Source organism: Strongylocentrotus purpuratus, unplaced genomic scaffold (genome assembly GCF_000002235.5).
Source record: "Strongylocentrotus purpuratus isolate Spur 01 unplaced genomic scaffold, Spur_5.0 spur5_scaffold_6, whole genome shotgun sequence".
NCBI lineage: Eukaryota > Metazoa > Echinodermata > Echinoidea > Camarodonta > Strongylocentrotidae > Strongylocentrotus > Strongylocentrotus purpuratus.
The window spans coordinates 108,764-127,010 of record NW_022145612.1 but is presented as its reverse complement, the minus strand read 5'-3'; the positions used below and the strand labels follow the sequence as shown (position 1 = coordinate 127,010).

At 36.2% G+C, this 18,247-nt stretch overlaps 1 protein-coding gene across 1 annotated transcript; it reads left to right on the top strand.

Annotated features, from left to right (window-relative positions):
- Window positions 1-452: 452 nt before the first annotated feature.
- oaz1 (ornithine decarboxylase antizyme 1) lies at window positions 453-13,278 on the top strand. The gene is given in 5 exon segments (NM_001256061.1): window positions 453-726; window positions 8,993-9,141; window positions 9,503-9,663; window positions 11,338-11,423; window positions 12,955-13,278. Coding segments are annotated over 5 exon segments (636 nt in total). The 5' UTR covers window positions 453-592; the 3' UTR covers window positions 13,062-13,278.
- Window positions 13,279-18,247: the final 4,969 nt, after the last annotated feature.

The following is an 18,247-nucleotide window of genomic DNA, read 5'->3' as shown; positions in this document are numbered from 1 at the left end:
ATACTTCCGAAACACTAAGTTCCCATAACAGGGGGTTGAATTCCGAACATTAATATTTTGATGCTGCCAATTCCGAAAGTTCGTTATTCTGAAGGTACGTTATTTCAAAAATAAAATATTATATTACGTTCCTAGTGTTTAAAAAAAAGTACGATTCCGAAAACTATTCAATGTTACATATATTTTTTTTAATTGTGTACCTTCGGAAATATAATTTTTGTTAAATTAAAACAAATTATGTTCCCTTTTCGATTTTTGAATTAATATGTATACATTTTTAATTTAGGAACTATGAACCTTACAGTACTTCGGGCCGCAAAATAGCAATGGCCGAATTGTAAACAAGGCCGAGATGTCACACTTGCCAAGCCTGTACTGAACTACTGTGCAGTACTGTTCTAGCTTATACTGCGAGCTAGTACATACGCGCGTACGTACGTACAGTACAAGAAAATATTTGTCAAACTTGTTATTGTGCCTTGTTTTGTGGTTGCGTCGAAGTCCCTTCTAAAGTCAAAAGCCAGCTGCATTTCCAGAAGTCTCCATCTCACTGCGTTAAGTTTCTATTTTCAGTGACAAGAAATCATTATTAATGGTGTTATCAATTGATAAAGCCTCTAAATTGGACTTAAATTTCAGTAGACATGAAGAAAAAACGTCGCAAAATAGTGAACTTGATAGTTCCAACGTCAACGTCATCAAAATGTCCGTCGACCGCGAAGCACTGTGAGTAGTAGGCTACTACCTTTCCCCCCGTATATTGTTGATGTTGATGTACATTGTAGTCAGTAGAGACTACCTTTTCTTCCGTATATTGTTGTTGTTGATGTTGATGTCTAGTCATTAGAGACTAGAGTAGAGCAGGGAGATGTGAGTTTAAAGAGCATGAAGAGTAGAGTTTAAAATGAAAGTCACTCTTTAGGAAATGAGGGACAATTTATTGTATGGCGTAGGGTCTATAGTCTAGCCTAGACCTAGTCCTAGACAGCAATAACCATCTGATTTGGGTCATTTCTTTAATAAAACTGACATTTGTTGTCATTCCCCAATACAGATGGCAACCCAGAGATCTCGTACCGTGGGGATGGCTATGTTACTATGTACATATTTTCGTCCACGACATTTTCTCCCCGATTTTCTTTATTTAGTCTTAGATCTAGATCTAATTTCCTGATTTCTAAATCAGATGTAAATTAGATCGGTATGTCATTTGTTCTAATTACAGTTATCAAAATTTGATAACTCAATATTAAACGGATAATTTACGGACTTACTTATATGAATTATCCAATTTGTATCTCCGAACGTTCATGCACTCGGAACATAGGTCTAGGGCTATATGACCCGGCGGCCAAAATATTTCCGGGTCAACCTACCAAAACATAGCCAAATGGCCAATCAGAGCACTCGTTTCGTGGGAGTTCGTTGGTCAAGCTGGGCTTACTCGTACGTAGCTACGGTAGCTATTGGACGTTCGAAAAGAAAAATGAATATTCATCAACTAACACCAAGACGGATAATGTTGACGAGACTTTCTCGGATTAATCATTAATTTAGGATCTAAATGAGCAAGCTATCGTAAGTCAAATAAGCTATATATATGTTATTTTTAATTTGTGTTATAATTGCAGCAGTTATGAGGATGTAAAGAGTGAAAATCTCGTTGCATATCTCATTCATCGCGGTCCGGTCGAACCGAACCATTTGTTCCGTACAGTGCCTCACAGAAAGAGGTCCCCAGACTTCAGTCTCTGTAATCGGAGGTCTAGTGGAGCCAGACGTAGTCTCAGTGGAACAACCGACGATTAGAGAGACTGAAGCTTTCGGTCTAAGTCTAGCCTAGACCGAAAGCTTCAGTCTCTATACCGTCGGTTGTTCCACTGAGACTACGTCTGGCTCCACTAGACCTCCGGTTATAGAGACAGAACGATCGCCTATGCCAGCCTATGTTGAAGATATCACGGCTAGATTTTAGCCGTTAGGCCCCTCCCACAACATGAACAAACTTGCCACGGCCGTATTGTTATGCCCCCAAAATCCCCCAAAATGTCATTTTACCTCGTGCATATCCAATTTTACATTAGGCCTAGGCTATAATACATCGGTTCCACTTCCTAACTTGATTGAAATAATCCGTTTAATGGTCCCTTTTAAGGAAATTATGGGTCAAAATCGACATCCATGTTGAAAATCTTGCAAGCCGTGTTAAACTCTCGCTGCCGTCAATCTCATCCCTTCTAGTCTACGCCGAAGGCAAAAATGATTATGAAGGAAAAACTGTGATAACGCCATTACGAACGTGTTATGTGGTTGTGTGCACCTGTACGGTTGCCCCCAAAACAGCTCTCTTCAAGTATTAAGATTTAGTGGATATTAGAGTTTGTCTCTCTTATCGGTTACTGTCAACCTGTTTATATTGTAGTCAGGCATCTTCTAGACAAATTTTGTGGATTGTTGATGTTGGATCTTGCTAAAAGTTGAAGCTGAATTATTGTGAAGCATCGCCAGTTGATTTGTACAAATTAGTCTACCATTTTGACTTACATGTATACGCAGTGTCTGTAAAACCTACTGTTGGAGTGAATAGAAACCCCCTCATTCATGCTACAGCGACGACTTAATCCTGTGAACTCACAATGGCAAGGGGAAGGATAAGCCCCCTTCTTTACACTGCCCTCCTATTGACCCTGCTACACTGTGAATGTAGCTTCACCACAGGCAATGCTAGTGTGATTAACTACAACATCAAATCAGAGCCATGTACAAGTATGTGCAGCTTTGACACACAGAAGTTCGCAGGAGCCCGCATAAGGTATTACAATAACTCTTCTGCAACTTTTCAAACTATTCTTATGACCTGTGGAGATGTTGATCCCAACCCGGGACCTTCCCTTGTCCAGCAGGAGAGTGGGTATGATGTGATGCAGGTACATAGGAAGATATATGATACCAACACCCTTCACGCACTTAATCCCATCTCTGGTTACCAAAACCCTCCAAGACTTGACAAGGGCGTCTGGAACACCCTTCATGACTTGGGAATATCAAAGAAACGGAAAACACACAGGGGAAGAAAGCAAAGAAAGACCTATAACATCCCTGTCATCATCACAAATAGGACAAAGCAGCAACAGCTTAACAATATCCGAATTAGAAAGATTGATAAATCAGTGCTCAGGGATACATGTCGACCCACGGCCACCAGGTCGTGTCTACCAGCTGTGATGCTCTTTAATGCCCGCTCTTTAGCCAACAAGTTTGGTGAGTTTGAAGCCACTCTTTGTTCAATGCAAAATGTTCCCCACCTCATTGCTATCACAGAAACATGGTTTTCCCAGGACAACCCGGCTTCTGCATATCAACTTTCATCATTTAAACAGTTTCACAAAGATCGTAACGAACGAATAGGTGGTGGAGTTCTTCTCTATGTGGACAAGAATATAAACTGTTATGAAATCTTCAAAGAACATGTACCTGAACATCTGGAGGTCTTGTGGGTTCGTCTACGATCATCTACTACTATCCGCCTTTCAAGAGATATATATGTTTGTGTACTCTACTCCCCACCTCGGTCTCCACATAAAGACCAACTGAGTGATCACATCATAATGATGATTGATAGGGCTCGAACCCTGTCGGAGAATGCATCTTTCATAATCCTTGGTGATTTCAATGACCTTCCTACAGATCATTTGGAACAGCACACCCTCTTGTCCCAAGTAGTAAAAGAACCGACCAGGGGTACATCCATCCTGGACAAATTATTGACAGATCTCGGGGATTGTTATGAAGAGCCTGTCATTTCAGCACCCATTGCTTTAAGTGACCACTCTGTTATTACTTACTTTCCTCTGCTCCTTATTCCACCACGTAACACTACAAAAATATCCTTCCGACCATTTCGTGATTCCTCCATTCGCGCCTTTGGTCAATGGATCACGCAGATGGACTGGTCAGAATATAAGGAATCCACTGATGGAAACAAAATGACTGCAAATCTTCACCAACTTCTAGACACAAAATATCGGCAATACTTTGATCTTATCACAGTCAAACGACGTCCCAACGATAAACCATGGATGAATGATGCCATCCGCCGGGCCATTACTCAGCGCAATATCAGCTATACGCGAGGTGATGACTCATTTCGTAGAGTAAGAAATAAGGTACAAAGAGAAATCAGCTCTGCCAAGAAAAGTCTCTATAGCAGGAAAGTGGAACATCTGAAACACAGTGAACCTGGGAAATGGCACCAGCAAATTCGCCACCTAGCAGGACTTAAGAAACAGTCTCTCAGCTTTCCAGCCGACAAATCCGACTTAGAGATTGCGAATGAGATAAACGCTCATTTTAGCCGGATTTGCTCGGCCCTTCCATCTCTCGACCTGGCTTCGTTGCCGGATTACCTCCCTGCGCCGACACCACCTCCAATCATCGAGCGACAAAAGGTCTTTGAGTGTCTACAAAAAGTCAATATCTCCAAGGCTGGTCACCCGAACGACTGCCCAACACGCCTCATCAAGGAATTTGCGTACGAGCTGTCTGAGCCGCTCACCCACATTTTCAACTGCTGTTTGAAAAATGGATGTTTCCCACATATCTGGAAAAATGCATCAGTGTGTCCAGTGCCTAAGGTCCGGCCGGCAACGACACCTGACCAACTGAGGCCCATTTCTATCACGTCAGTATTAGCACGAGTGTTTGAGGGATTCCTTGCCAGTTGGATTATTGAAGATGTGCACCATGCTATTGATCCCCAACAGTTTGGGAACATGCCCGGAACATCAATTTGCCATTACTTAATCAGTCTCTTGGATAATGCTCATCGGGGAATTGACCGACCTGGGAAGTATGTTAACTTATGCATGATCGATTTCAGTAAAGCTTTCGATCATATCAACCATGTCACAGCAATCAGAAAAATGATTGACATAGGAGTTGACCGCTCCATTCTCCCGACTATCTGTAGTTTCTTGACGCAAAGAACGCAAACTGTTCGTTATCGCGGGGTTACATCAAATCTTTCCCACCTCACTTGTGGTGTTCCTCAGGGAACTAAACTAGGACCCATTATTTTCCTGATAATGGTTAATGATGCCGCGTTGTCTACAGAAAACCGCTGGAAATATGTTGATGATCTAAGCCTTCTAGAGGTTGTCAACAAGTCGGACCCTCCGCAGTTACAAACACACATTGATTCTCTTGTTGATTGGTGTGAAATAAACGACATGAGGCCCAATCCAACGAAGTGCAAAACCATGCTGATCTCATTCTTGCGTAATGCACCGCCTGCCCCCCATTTGGAGATCAATGGTAATCAGCTTGAAGTGGTATCTTATATAAAATTACTTGGTATAACAATCCAAGATAATCTTAAATGGGATCTACACATCAAAACCATCGTCAAAAACGCATCACGCAAACTATATGTACTGAGTAAACTGAAAAGGAACGGTGTCAACACTCGGGACTTGGTATTGATATACATGATGTACATTCGTCCGTGTCTTGAATTTGGTGTACCCGTTTGGTCATCTAGTTTAACTGTTGTCCAAGTAAACAGCATTGAGCGACTGCAGAGGAGAGCATTGGGTATTATCACTGGTACATTTCCCGATACAATGTCTTATGCTCAACTTCTGCAGTCGCTGAGTGTTGTCAGACTGTCTGAACGACGCTCTGTTCTTTGCGAAAAGTTTGCTAAGTCCCTGCTGATCTCAGACCGCCACCGCCATCTCTTACCTGAAACCAGACAAACTATCTCACGACGCACTCTCCGCAACTCTCTCCAGCTCAATACCCCCAAAATGAGAACAGAACGTTACAGGCAGTCTCCCATTCCCCACTTCACACGAATCCTGAATTCAAATCTATAGACATTTTCACTCAATATTATGACCATATGTGACCTAGATGTAATTAATTAATTTCTTGTCATGCCAATTAATCAGATTAAATCAGATTTTATACTACCTGTAAAATGAAAGGACTATACTCTGTAAGTTAACATAAATTGTATATTTTGAATTATCATATCTCTCGGATAATCATCTATATATAAATATATTTTTAAAGAAATGTTAACTAGGTTTAAAAAAGACTACTTATTAATTTGAAAGTGTATTACAAAATTGCATATGACATTTAGAAAATGGTAACAACTTATTTTACTATTTAAAAGTTTTAATTGCACAATTAGAACATGTATTATTTCACGATTGTTTGAAATTAGTTGTTTAGTTCATTAGAATTAGTAATTAATATTTTTTAAAAGATTGCTAAAAGTATTGATTTCTTTATTCTTGTATGTATTTATAATTTGTAAACTGAATTGTATGAGTCTCCGGACTTTTTATTCAGTATGTTTTTATTTACAATAAAACCAGAATTGAATTGAATTGAATTGAATTGAATTGTAGATGGCGCACAGTTTTTCCTTCATAATCATTTTGCCTTCGGCGTAGACTAGAAGGGATGAGATTGACGGCAGCGAGAGTTTAACACGGCTTGCAAGATTTTCAACATGGATGTCGATTTTGACCCATAATTTCCTTAAAAGGGACCATTAAACGGATTATTTCAATCAAGTTAGTAAGTGGAACCGATGTATTATAGCCTAGGCCTAATGTAAAATTGGATATGCACGAGGTAAAATGACATTTTGGGGGATTTTGGGGGCATAACAATACGGCCGTGGCAAGTTTGTTCATGTTTGTGGGAGGGGCCTAACGGCTAAATTCTAGCCGTGATATTTCAACATAGGCTGGCATAGGCGATCGTTCAGTCTCTATAACCGGAGGTCTAGTGGAGCCAGACGTAGTCTCAGTGGAACAACCGACGGTATAGAGACTGAAGCTTTCGGTCTAAGTCTAGCCATGCTTGGTAGACTTTTAATACAATTTCAATTCCATAGACCATAGGTGTTGAAACATTGGCGCTTGCACTTGTTCAGAAGCCTATCCAAAATTTTACCCGTAACTCCGGTGTGGAAATGTGGTGTGGAGAATCTACCCTACTAAAACATAGGCCTAGATCTACCCAAAATGAAGTAAATATAATAATAATAGTGTAAACTTATAGAGCGCACACACCGTCCAGGGACGCTCATGGCGCTAGCTCAGCAACAGTTCTCTTTGATACAAGTAAAGTAAATAATTTTGCAATATTTTTTGCGATATTTTGTTATAACCCATTTCAATCCTCAGCTCTGCCTGATGGGGCCCGGTGATATTCATTAAATGGCCAAAAAAAAGATCATGAGTTAAAGCCCAAGTCCACTCGAAAAATAACTTACTCTCAATAGAACCAGAAAAATCAGACAAACCAATCAAAACAAGTTTGAGCTAAATCGGATAACTTATAAGAAAGTTATGAATTTTTAATGACATGAAAAACTTTGAAAATCACTACACAAATTGGCAACTCACTCATGAGTCTGTGACGTATGGTCCTCACTATCTACTAATTATTTTCTGTATATTGATAATATAAATTTTCTATTTTCACCCTAAGAATCTTATTTCCAAGTTAGATTGTTAGTAATATGTGTTTGTGTGGATGCACAAATAAAGAGTAATTTTTGTCCAGTTAAATCATGAAAAAATTGAATTTTAATAAACTATTTATATAAAAATCAATAATTATGAAATACAATATTCAGAAAATAGTATCAATTCTACAAAATTCATAAAAGTTTTTGGGAAATGTCATGCACGCAATATAATACAATTCATATAACCTGGGCAAAGGTATGGGGAAATCAAGTTTTGGGGGATAAAAAGGGAAATTATCGGGATTAAACTATGTAAAGCAATTGATAAGTTGTGAGGACATGACGTCACAAACTGATAACCATCTTGGCAATTTGTGTTGTGATTCCCATTGTTCCATAGTTTTACATACTTTTTCAAAAATTCATAACTTTCTTATTAGTTATCCGATTTTGCTCAAACTTTTTTTGATTGGTTTGTCTGATTTTTCTGCTTTTATTGAAAGTAAGTTTTTTTTCGAGTGGACTTGACCTTTAAAACTAAAAAGTAAAAGTCATTATGTTTATTAGTCTACCTGTTTCGTGTCAATTTTCTTGTTATTTTTGGAGTATTTTTCGGAAAAAATTGATATTATTAGTATACACTTTTCCACAGGTTTCACAGCAAACCGCTGCAACATAAAATATACAAAATACAACCGCCGAAAATATCTGTCTCTTTTGTTCGTTAGCCTATTCGAGTAGGGTCGGCTCCTCCTTTAGGCTTATAGCTGGTCTCCGGTGCAAACGTATTGGGCTATTGGCCATATCTGGCCAGTGGCCACAAAACTTTGCCCGAAATAGATCTACTCAATTTAAGCTGATTCATATCCGATGCATTTATCTCTGAAAATTAGGCCTACCTACATGTAGGTCTAAGCTACATGTAATATACATTGATTCCACTTACCAGATTGACTGTATGATGCATGAAGTGTCTTTTTTCCGGATTTTCTTCGTCGAAATTGAGCTCCCTGTTGAAATTCTTGCTGCTGTATTTTAAACTGTTACTGGGCACAACATCATCCATTGACAGTAACAGTTTAAAATACAGTTGCAAGAATTTCAACAGGGAGCTCAATTTCGACGAAGAAAATCCGGAAAAAAAAACCCTTAAACGCATCATACAGACAATCTGGTACCGGTAAGTGGAACCGATGTATATTAGCCTGCAGAAGCTTAGGCCTAATTCTCAAAAATAAATACATCGGATATGAATCCTTAAGGGTAGAAATAAGCTTCCTCAGTGTTGATTTAAAAGAAAAAAAGCTTGAGTTTATTATGGAGGCCTTGGCTCTTTTTTAACTTTTCTGAGCTTAAGTCATTCTTTGACCTCATGTTTTTTTTCTTCTCACTTTTGAGTTGTAAAAAACAAACTCCATTTGATATTCAATTGCACCTTAAAATAAATATGTCATTGAAAGATTTGTAATCATATTGTATTTTTGTTTGTCGATGTTACAGGGAGGCAGGAAAGAGTTATCTCTTCACCCTCGGTAGGGCGCCTCAGCAGTGCTCCTGATGTCACTTCAGGGTCAGACAATAGTCTTATCCTTAAGAGTGTCACTGAGGAAGATGAAAGACCAGGCCTCTTGGCTTCGGCATTCTTCAAGGTAATTATTCCTCTCTTCAGAGTTTAAGTTCACATGGTTCTATATCTCAATCAGTTTTCTTTGGTAAAAGGGTATATAAATAAACTCATACCTCACATGAGATTTAATCAAAATGTCAAGCCAATGTTTTAAACCCTGAATAATATGATGAAATGAATAATGACCTGTCCAAGTAAAGCAAAAGGATAGAGAGGCATTGTCCTCTGTGTACAATGAGACACGGGAGAGGGAATGTTCATATTTGTAATTTCTTGTGGTGCATGAATTTGCATGTACATGTTAATGTTGCATACTGCTTGATTTTATAATGACATTAATCAAAATGCAAATTTGTATACCACATTCATCACCTATACCACAGAAAAGCAAAGCAGGAGGAGGAGGGCCCAGTGACACTAACTACATCCGCTTCCTCCATCATTTGACGGATAATTTGTTGGTGAAGTGGGAGTCTATATTGCTGGAATCTCGTTTGTACATCCAGTTACCAGAGACCAGTTTGCATCAAGGAGGAAGAGACAGGTATGCACTCTCTTCTCATCATAGTAGAGCTCTTGAGAAACTTGAAATAAGTAAAGGATCATGAATTAATTATCCAATGTTGTTATTTGGAATGTACATGTAGGTTCAGGCTCCATTGTATATTTTTGGTAGGTATGAAGTTTGATAGCAGGAGTTCAGCCCTTCCGGATCTCATTCGCACAATTTCGCACACAACCTCAAAACTATGTAAGAAACAAAATAGAGCCATCAATATCTTTTTAAATTTTTTTTTTAAAGAACTGAACAACTTTAAAAAGTTGTGAAATTGTCCTGCAATATACTAATTTATTTTAATAATTCAATCTAGTTCTAAAAATTGTCAGATTACTGAGAAAAAAAAACATGTCGTCAATGCAAAATTTAAAATGTTCCAACATTTTCTTCATTATAAAGTTCTAGCTTCAGTTTATTATTATTTTGGTAAAATGTTAACCACCCCATTTAAAGTTGAAAGCATGTCAAATTTATACATATATTTACATGTAGCTTTTACAGCATTAAAATTAATTAAGAGTTTGGAAGTGAAAACTTACAACTGCATTGTGAAAGATACTGTCTAGAAGTTAATTATTTATCACACAAAAGTAAAAGTATTGTGAGCTTTTGGTCTTTTGGAATCATGAAAATACTGAAATGATTCATCTGAAAATCATGTTGAAAAACACTACACAGATACATCTACATGTACATGTACATCACATATTTACAGGTTGTATGGTTGTATGGGACAGGTCACAAATGTACATTTAGCATCAAAATTTGGTCCACAGTTTAAAATTCTTTCTAGCTTTTTTGAGGAATATGAGCACATTTCAAGTGCTATCCTTTGATTTGATTTTGATTTTGATTGATTTGATTTATTTTTCCCACTCAAATATCCACAAATTAAAATGACATATATAAACCATGCAGTATTACAATAATTTTATATAATAAGAACAATAATACAAGAAATGAAATACTGATAAGTATGTACGTAATAATGTAAGTTTACAGAGGACATTTAAGTTTGAGAATAAGAAAAAATATTATATATTGCTCGATTTAACTGAGAGGGGGAAAAAAAGGGAATCTCAGAAAAGCTAGGCTTTGTTGAGCAAGATTCCCAGTATAAATTAAGTACTAAACCATCGTCAGCGTGCATCATATCCTGTCCAATGTACATGTCTGCTTCCAAAGAGACCAAAGATGCACAAATTCACCTGCCCGCGCCAGATCCCTGGGTCTCCCCTGCCAAGGCCAAGTTTGCATACATCAGTCTGTCGTCGCCAGGTCGAACAAGCACTAGGTTTGTCCAACCTAGCAACCAGCAATATAAACTATTGTACACCGAACAAGCCCCTACAAAAGAAATACAAAGACCTGCACGTCCAAAGATTCTCCGAGAACAAGCATGCAGAAAGCAGAAAACACGCTGAAAATGGTCCAATGTAATTTTGTACAAGTATATATGAGCAAGAGAAAAACAAAACAGATGATAAGAAAAGAAAAGAAAAGAAAAGAAAATGAAAGCACAAAAAAAGGATGAGAAAGCAAGAGTAAGGACTCTTAAAAGGTAGTCTATTTGTAATGCCTTAGAGAGGAAATAAAGAAATTCACTGGGAGGTATCTGATTATTGCAAGTGAAGCTTAGAATTTTCTTTTTCTTTACAGCCTGGTGGAGCTTCTAGATATAGCTGAGGAACAGTTAGGATGTAGTCAAGTCATCATCATGTTTGCCAGGGAAAGATCTGATGTTGGTAGGTTTCAAACTCTCTTTTAATGCCCTCTATAAAGTGTTGGGAGCCCCAAATTTGCCAAAAATATGATGGCAAAATTTCACTTAAATTGTATTGTAACATGAAAGAGGATGTCATTTAAGACACATTTCTGCAAAGATTTCCCCCCCAAAAATGTGTTTGAGGACAAATATTGATAAAAGAATACATAATTTGGGTTTTCTGTTGTATGCAGAAAACCTAAATTTTGTATTCTTTCATTAATATTTGACTTGAAACACATTTGTTTTGAAAATCCTTGCAGAAATGTGTCTTTAAAGCCACACTGTCCTACTTGTAGCTTCTTGCTCCCTACATAGAGAGCAATGCCTAATCGGTGACCATCGGTCCCCCATGATCCTCTTTTTCTTATGTTAATTGAGAACTGAGTTGATGAGATAACCACCTGTCCAGTGACCTTGCAGGGTAGTCTAATCCCTCCTATAAACTAGTACAGATAAGCTTTAAATGACATCCTCTTTCACATGATACAATTAAAGTGAAATTTTGCCATAAAATGTTGGGGCTCCCAGCACTAGGAGCTTTAACCTTATCAAATAATTTTTTAATATACCATTACATGTACATTAGTTTAGTCACCAAATCTTCACTGGTACCTCACAAATTTGTTAAAGTGCATTTTTCTCAGGTTTTATCAAATCAACTTGTGGAATGGTACAAAATTTATCTCAATGATTATAAAGCTTTGAATACCTAATGTATAAATATTGCCTGTGTTGTTAGTTATTGATGTTCTCAGAGACATACATGTAGTTGTTGGTAACAAAATCAACTCATTTTTATTTTGAACATTTTCATAAAGAAAGTTGTTGAAGCAAATTTTTAATAGTAAGATTAAACAAAAAAACCTCAGATTGGAATAAAGTGCAAATAACCAGCTTGAATTATTTTTCCCACACATGCCCCATGTACCACACCATTTCTGATAGTACATGTAGCTCTATACCAATACATTCCAGTTCTAGCTAGTTCTTTCTAGGTTCATGTAGTACAGGGTCCTATTCCCATGAAATGCTACATTGCCTTCTATACATATCTTTGTGCATCAAGATTTGTGAGAGAATATTTGATCTGAGTTTAGTTTGCTATTGTGATATCATGTTTGTTTGGACTTTGGATTGCCAGATACACCCCATCGAGTACAAAAGTTACATATCAGGAGTCTCCTTTCATAGCATACAGCAAAGGTATTTTGTTGTTGATACCTTATGATGACATATCCTGATAAAACATCAAGCATGAAATAACTTGATTTTGAATGTAAATTGTCATGCTTGCCAAGGTTTTGGTTTGGAAAAAGAAATACTTTTAATTAGTGAACGTTCAAATGATCTAATCAATGTCTTCAAAATTCCTGATGTTTTTAATTGAAATTTTAAAATTGATTAAATTTTTTTTTTTTAAATGTGTGGTCTGTCCACCAAGACAGATATAATTCCCTCTTAAAATTCCCTCTCAAATATTCTCACCTGTTTCTTTCATGTTTTTACAGCTCAGTTGATGAGAAATTTCAAGTTTCTTGGATTTGAAACACTTCCTCCTGGTCACCAGTGGTTACCACCGGCTACAGACCAGTTCTTTATGGCATATAACATCTAGTCTCAAACCCAACAACATTGAGTCTCCACCCTAAGACTAGACTAGACTAGGCTATCATGGCCTGCATGTCAGTCAGTCTCCTAGGTAGCCTAAGAGAAAGGACAATCCTGGTACCCTGTAGCCAGTGTGTACAAAACCTCCTGGAATGTGTTATCTCATTTTAGACCATCGCAATACTAACAAATTATATTTCGCTGGTTTGTTGCTATGGGTGAAAAAATATGAAAATTAATATCATTGTTTCAATCAAAGTCAAGTTTCTCATGCTTAAATAGATCGTAACATATGCAGTTTCAGGTTATTACACATTTCTTTCTTTCTTTAAATTACTATGAGCTGTAATATATGCATTGGTTGTAGCAAGATTGTGAGCAAATTTGTATACCAGGTACTGTAGAAAGCTCACACGTTTGGATCTTATCTTAAAGCATGAGCTTTTTGAATCTCAGACTTCTTGATAGATTTGTTAAGGCATTCTGATGAACCGGTGCTGAACATTGTTTTACAACAGATTATGTCTTTTGTTTTTTCTTGTTTTGTATTGAAAGATGAAGATGATTTTACTGTGTCACCAACACATTGTTCATAAAGACTACATATACATGTACATACATTTGTAGGTCACAAGTTTATCATTTATAGTATTATTAAGCATTGAAATGGTGAGATGGTAGAAAATGATAACCTTTTTTATGAGATTTTACTTTGTTTCACGCCTGCTTTGTTATATAAATGCGACTTCATCTTACATGTCATTAGTATTGCACTCACTATCTATCAACATGATCATTTTGTTTTGTGATGTACTCTGACATGTTTTAGGAAAAGGGTGGACCTGTGTTAGGTCAGTAATTTGTGATGTCTTAGCTGTGGTACCAATACAGTTTTGTATACATATATATATATCTTTATTTGATTGATGCAAACTTGTGTCTATCACTTCTCAGATTGGAGAGTGAATGTCAAATAGGTATTTGTAATGAAAGAAAATAGTCTGAAATAAATCCACTTTGTTCTTTGCTGTGTTTTACAAAACATTTACAAAAAATATTCTCAACTGCAAAGCATTCTGCTACGATATGTTTAATTTGATGAGGTTATGGGTAAAATTGTTAATTTCTATTGCATTATGTCCATTATATACATTTATTAACAACAATTTTAGAAATCAGAAAGGGTGAAGAAACGGAAGAAAGAATGTAAAAAAGAAAGGGGGAAAAATAAAGGAGAGGCAAGTCCATCAACAAATTCGTTTTCAGAATCAAAAATACTAAACAGACTTATAGACTAATGGAGGTCCAGTAACAGAGTTCATATTATTTTACTTTGATGCTACTTTGCAATAGCTTGATGTATATTATAGATACGGTACTTATATATGTGAGAATTTTTGGTTGGTTATGCATTAGTAAGCGATATACGAGGCAAGGTAACAGATTTTATCTGTGATCTCATCCATGTTGTCTCTATCAATGTCAGATTATAATCCTTCAAGAATTTAAATAAAGCTTCATTTCTTTCACACAAAAGGATATTGGCAGAATATTCTAACTACACTACGTATCTTTAGCATGTCTCCATCAAACTCCAGTATCAATATGTGGAGGAAGCTAATTTTGTTTGGTTACATGTATTTAGAAATCTTTTTTGTCATAAATTTCTCAAAAAGTTCATATGTAGCAATATGTAGCAAATGAAAGAAAAACAGTTTCTGACAGATGCAGTCGGCAAAGATGTGAAAATCATTTATATAAGAAGGCGTGTTTCTAAAACAAGGATCTTAAAAAGAAATTGTATGTCTCTCTTTGATTGGATGCTGACATGTTACAATTTATATCCAACAGGACTTGCCGAAATGTATCTCTTGGTCCATTCGGGGGAGGGGGTCCATCTCCACATGGAGGAATCGGTCGTTAGATTGTACAATAAATGAATACAAAAGGATTTCTGTAGTTTGAATTCTAGCATTTATTTCCCAGATAGAGATGATAGTGTGTGTGTGTGTTAGTGAGAGAAAGAGAGGGAGAGAGAGAATGAGAGGGGAGGGGGCCTTGAGGTGTGCCCAATTTCTGAAGGAGCTTAGGAGCATAACTTGAGCTTTCCTCAGATCATTTATAATTGATGAATAGTGTTGCTTTTCTGATTGACACTACATGAATATGACATGACTCTTGTGTACTAAAGAAATTTGAATGAGATGAGTCAGTCCAAACATTCTGGGCAGCAAAAGAAACGCTGTGTTCATGTATATTTGATGGTCATCCTATGCAAAATTTCCCCATGAACTTCAGGGCCTGAAGGTAAATTCTAAAGTAAATTTTCTCTTTATACTCGTCATAGGTATTGAATAACAATCAATTTTTCCCCCCATGTTTATGATTTATTGATAAATTCATTATATTTTATGGATTTAATAGATGGTAGATGATATACATGTAAATGTAATCAAATACATGACTTCACCAGATGTTTGGAAATGTATTAAAAAAGTTGTACTTGTTTGAAGGGTTTTTGTTTTAAAATGATAAAGCAAAATTCAACAACAGATTAGGAAATTAAAGGGAAAGTTCACCCTAATATTAGATTTGGTTTTAATAGAAGCAGAAAATGAGAGGAACAGGTCAGTGAAATTTTGAGCAAAAGCCAATTAAAAATAAGAAAGTTATGAATTTTTGAAGGTGCAATCAATCAAACGCAAATTGGCAACTCGGTGACTGTCATATCTTGTGAGGTCCCCTCCCATTTAGGTGTTCCATTCGCATGGAAAATATGGGTCCTTGGTCTTGCATTAACTGTTATAATTGTCAGCAGGATATTATATTCCTACAAACATTCATCAAATTGTCCTCGAGGACATACCAAACCTTGATTTACACTAGACTGCGTGCGTTCGGAAGATCCAAACTTGATGATTAAAGGTAATACGAAGTTTTGCATGGTATGGGGTCATGAATTTGGTTCAAATGAACATTTTAGAAGCATATGCAATTTTACAATATTCAATGATCGTTGTCGTGGTTGTAATAGAGTCTAAAATATGATGAAATTGTAAGTAATAAACTCTTTATGTTGTATAGCTCCCTCTCAAGACTGATATTACCTAAACTTTAAAACAATATTTCTCAACCACAATCGACTGATTAGCCATTTCCGTTGGGTAATGATATATCAGAACTGCATATTCTGAGATTTTCATGGGAGCAGCTAATGTTATTTCTTGAAAGCAGAATTGTTTTGGGGCTAAATTTTCTAGTGCTTTTCTATTTCTATTATATTTGTCTTTCATTGCATATTTTTGTAATATAATTATTCATTGTATTATGTTTTGCATGAGAAATAAAATCAATTGAATCAATCATACATCCACAGCAGTGTCCAAACATATCAAAATTTTAAAGAATTACTATCTATCCAATTTTTAAAATTTCCCAAAACTTTGCATTACAGTACCTTTAAGGATATGAAATAGTCAAAGGATTAATTAAATCTAAATTTCAATAGATAACAAGCTTCCTTGGTGAAGGAAAGGCAAAATCTGCTTAAAATTGTATTGACGTCAGACCAAAAGTGCAATCTATAACTTGAAGCCGATTTGACTTTTATTCCAGTTGTTAGAATTCATATCATTATTTATCTCAATCAAGATGATGTTTGTCTACATTTCCATATCTAATACAATTGCGATAACTTCGAAAATTGGATAAGAGGAGCATCATATAATATAGTGTGCTGTGGGCTTTAGAGAGAGAGAGAATCAAACATGGATGCACTTGTTTCGTATTTATTATCACATGCTCATGACAATGTTTATACAGATAAAATGATACAGGTTCAATACATGTACATGGAGATATGCTTTCTTATAAAAGCTACAATTAGAATAAGCCTGTATCAGGCTTGTAGGCATAAATAACCAACATTTGAACTAAAATGTACAGTAATTAATATGTTACAATTTCATAATCATATGTCCTTGTACAGGTAATTTGTTTATTTTATTGTTGATGACATTAAATGTCATATCACATAGATCAACAACAAAAAATATCACACATAAGCATGCCTAATAATGGCAATTTGAAAGCACATAAATATGACATACGGTATATACATGAAGGTGAAAATGACACATTCACATGAGACATTAGACTATATTATTCTCATACCGGTACACAGAAATAAATAGTTATCCGTTTGTATGTACTCAGGTTCAGTTCAGTTTCATCCATATTTCGTTTTTAATATTCAAATTGGTCTACCACACAATAACTTTGCTGGTATGGCATGGAATTTTGTGTTACAGCTTTGAACATAAGAATCTTGTTGGTGTTCCAATAATGAAAGTGGAAAACTTCACATAATCATACTGAATTGACACTGAATGTAAAAAGAATTGCATTCTTGTAAATGATTTCCATCACACAAATTTGAAAGAAAAGAATTTCAAATACAGAAGTAAAAGGTAAATAGTAATTAAAATGGGTTGCATTTCCATGCCTGCACCCCATCAGATGAACATAACCTTTTGAAGGTTGCAAGTCTGGTTCAGGGTCAAGCATATCTGACCAGTTTTGGCATTTCTTACCTAACCATTTTAGATAAAACATATTGGAGCTGTATTATCTGTGCCAGAGATTTACATGTTATGTTATGTTTTTCCACCCTCAAAAGGTTAAGTTGTATCTTTGCCCATACATGTATGTAATATATATAAATAGTTTTATCCACTGCTAAACAAAATATCAACCTGTTCTGGTATTTGAAATGTTTAAATCATATTGAAAGATAGATTATACCATTGTTATACAAAGCATCCTTGAACTGCATACATGAAGAGTTACACTGATCTATACATGTACATGCACATTGATGGAAGGAAGCTGTATTTCATAGTATGGTAGAAACACATATGCAGCGGAAGATTGGCAGGAAGTGTGAAGTATCTAAGAAGAGGAAGTCTTGAGGACCAAAACCAAAGGTTAACCTTTGACCTGGTCAACCCAAAGCAGGAAACAAGAACAATTGTGAACTGTTGATAATCTAGTCAACCTAACTTAAAAAATTTACTTTTACCTATCCCTTTTCAAAAGGCTATAGAAATATTCACCTACCAATCTTAAACAGGAAACAAGTCTGAAATTTCCCCATTCCCTCAAAAACTGAATAAACTAACTTCCAAACAATAA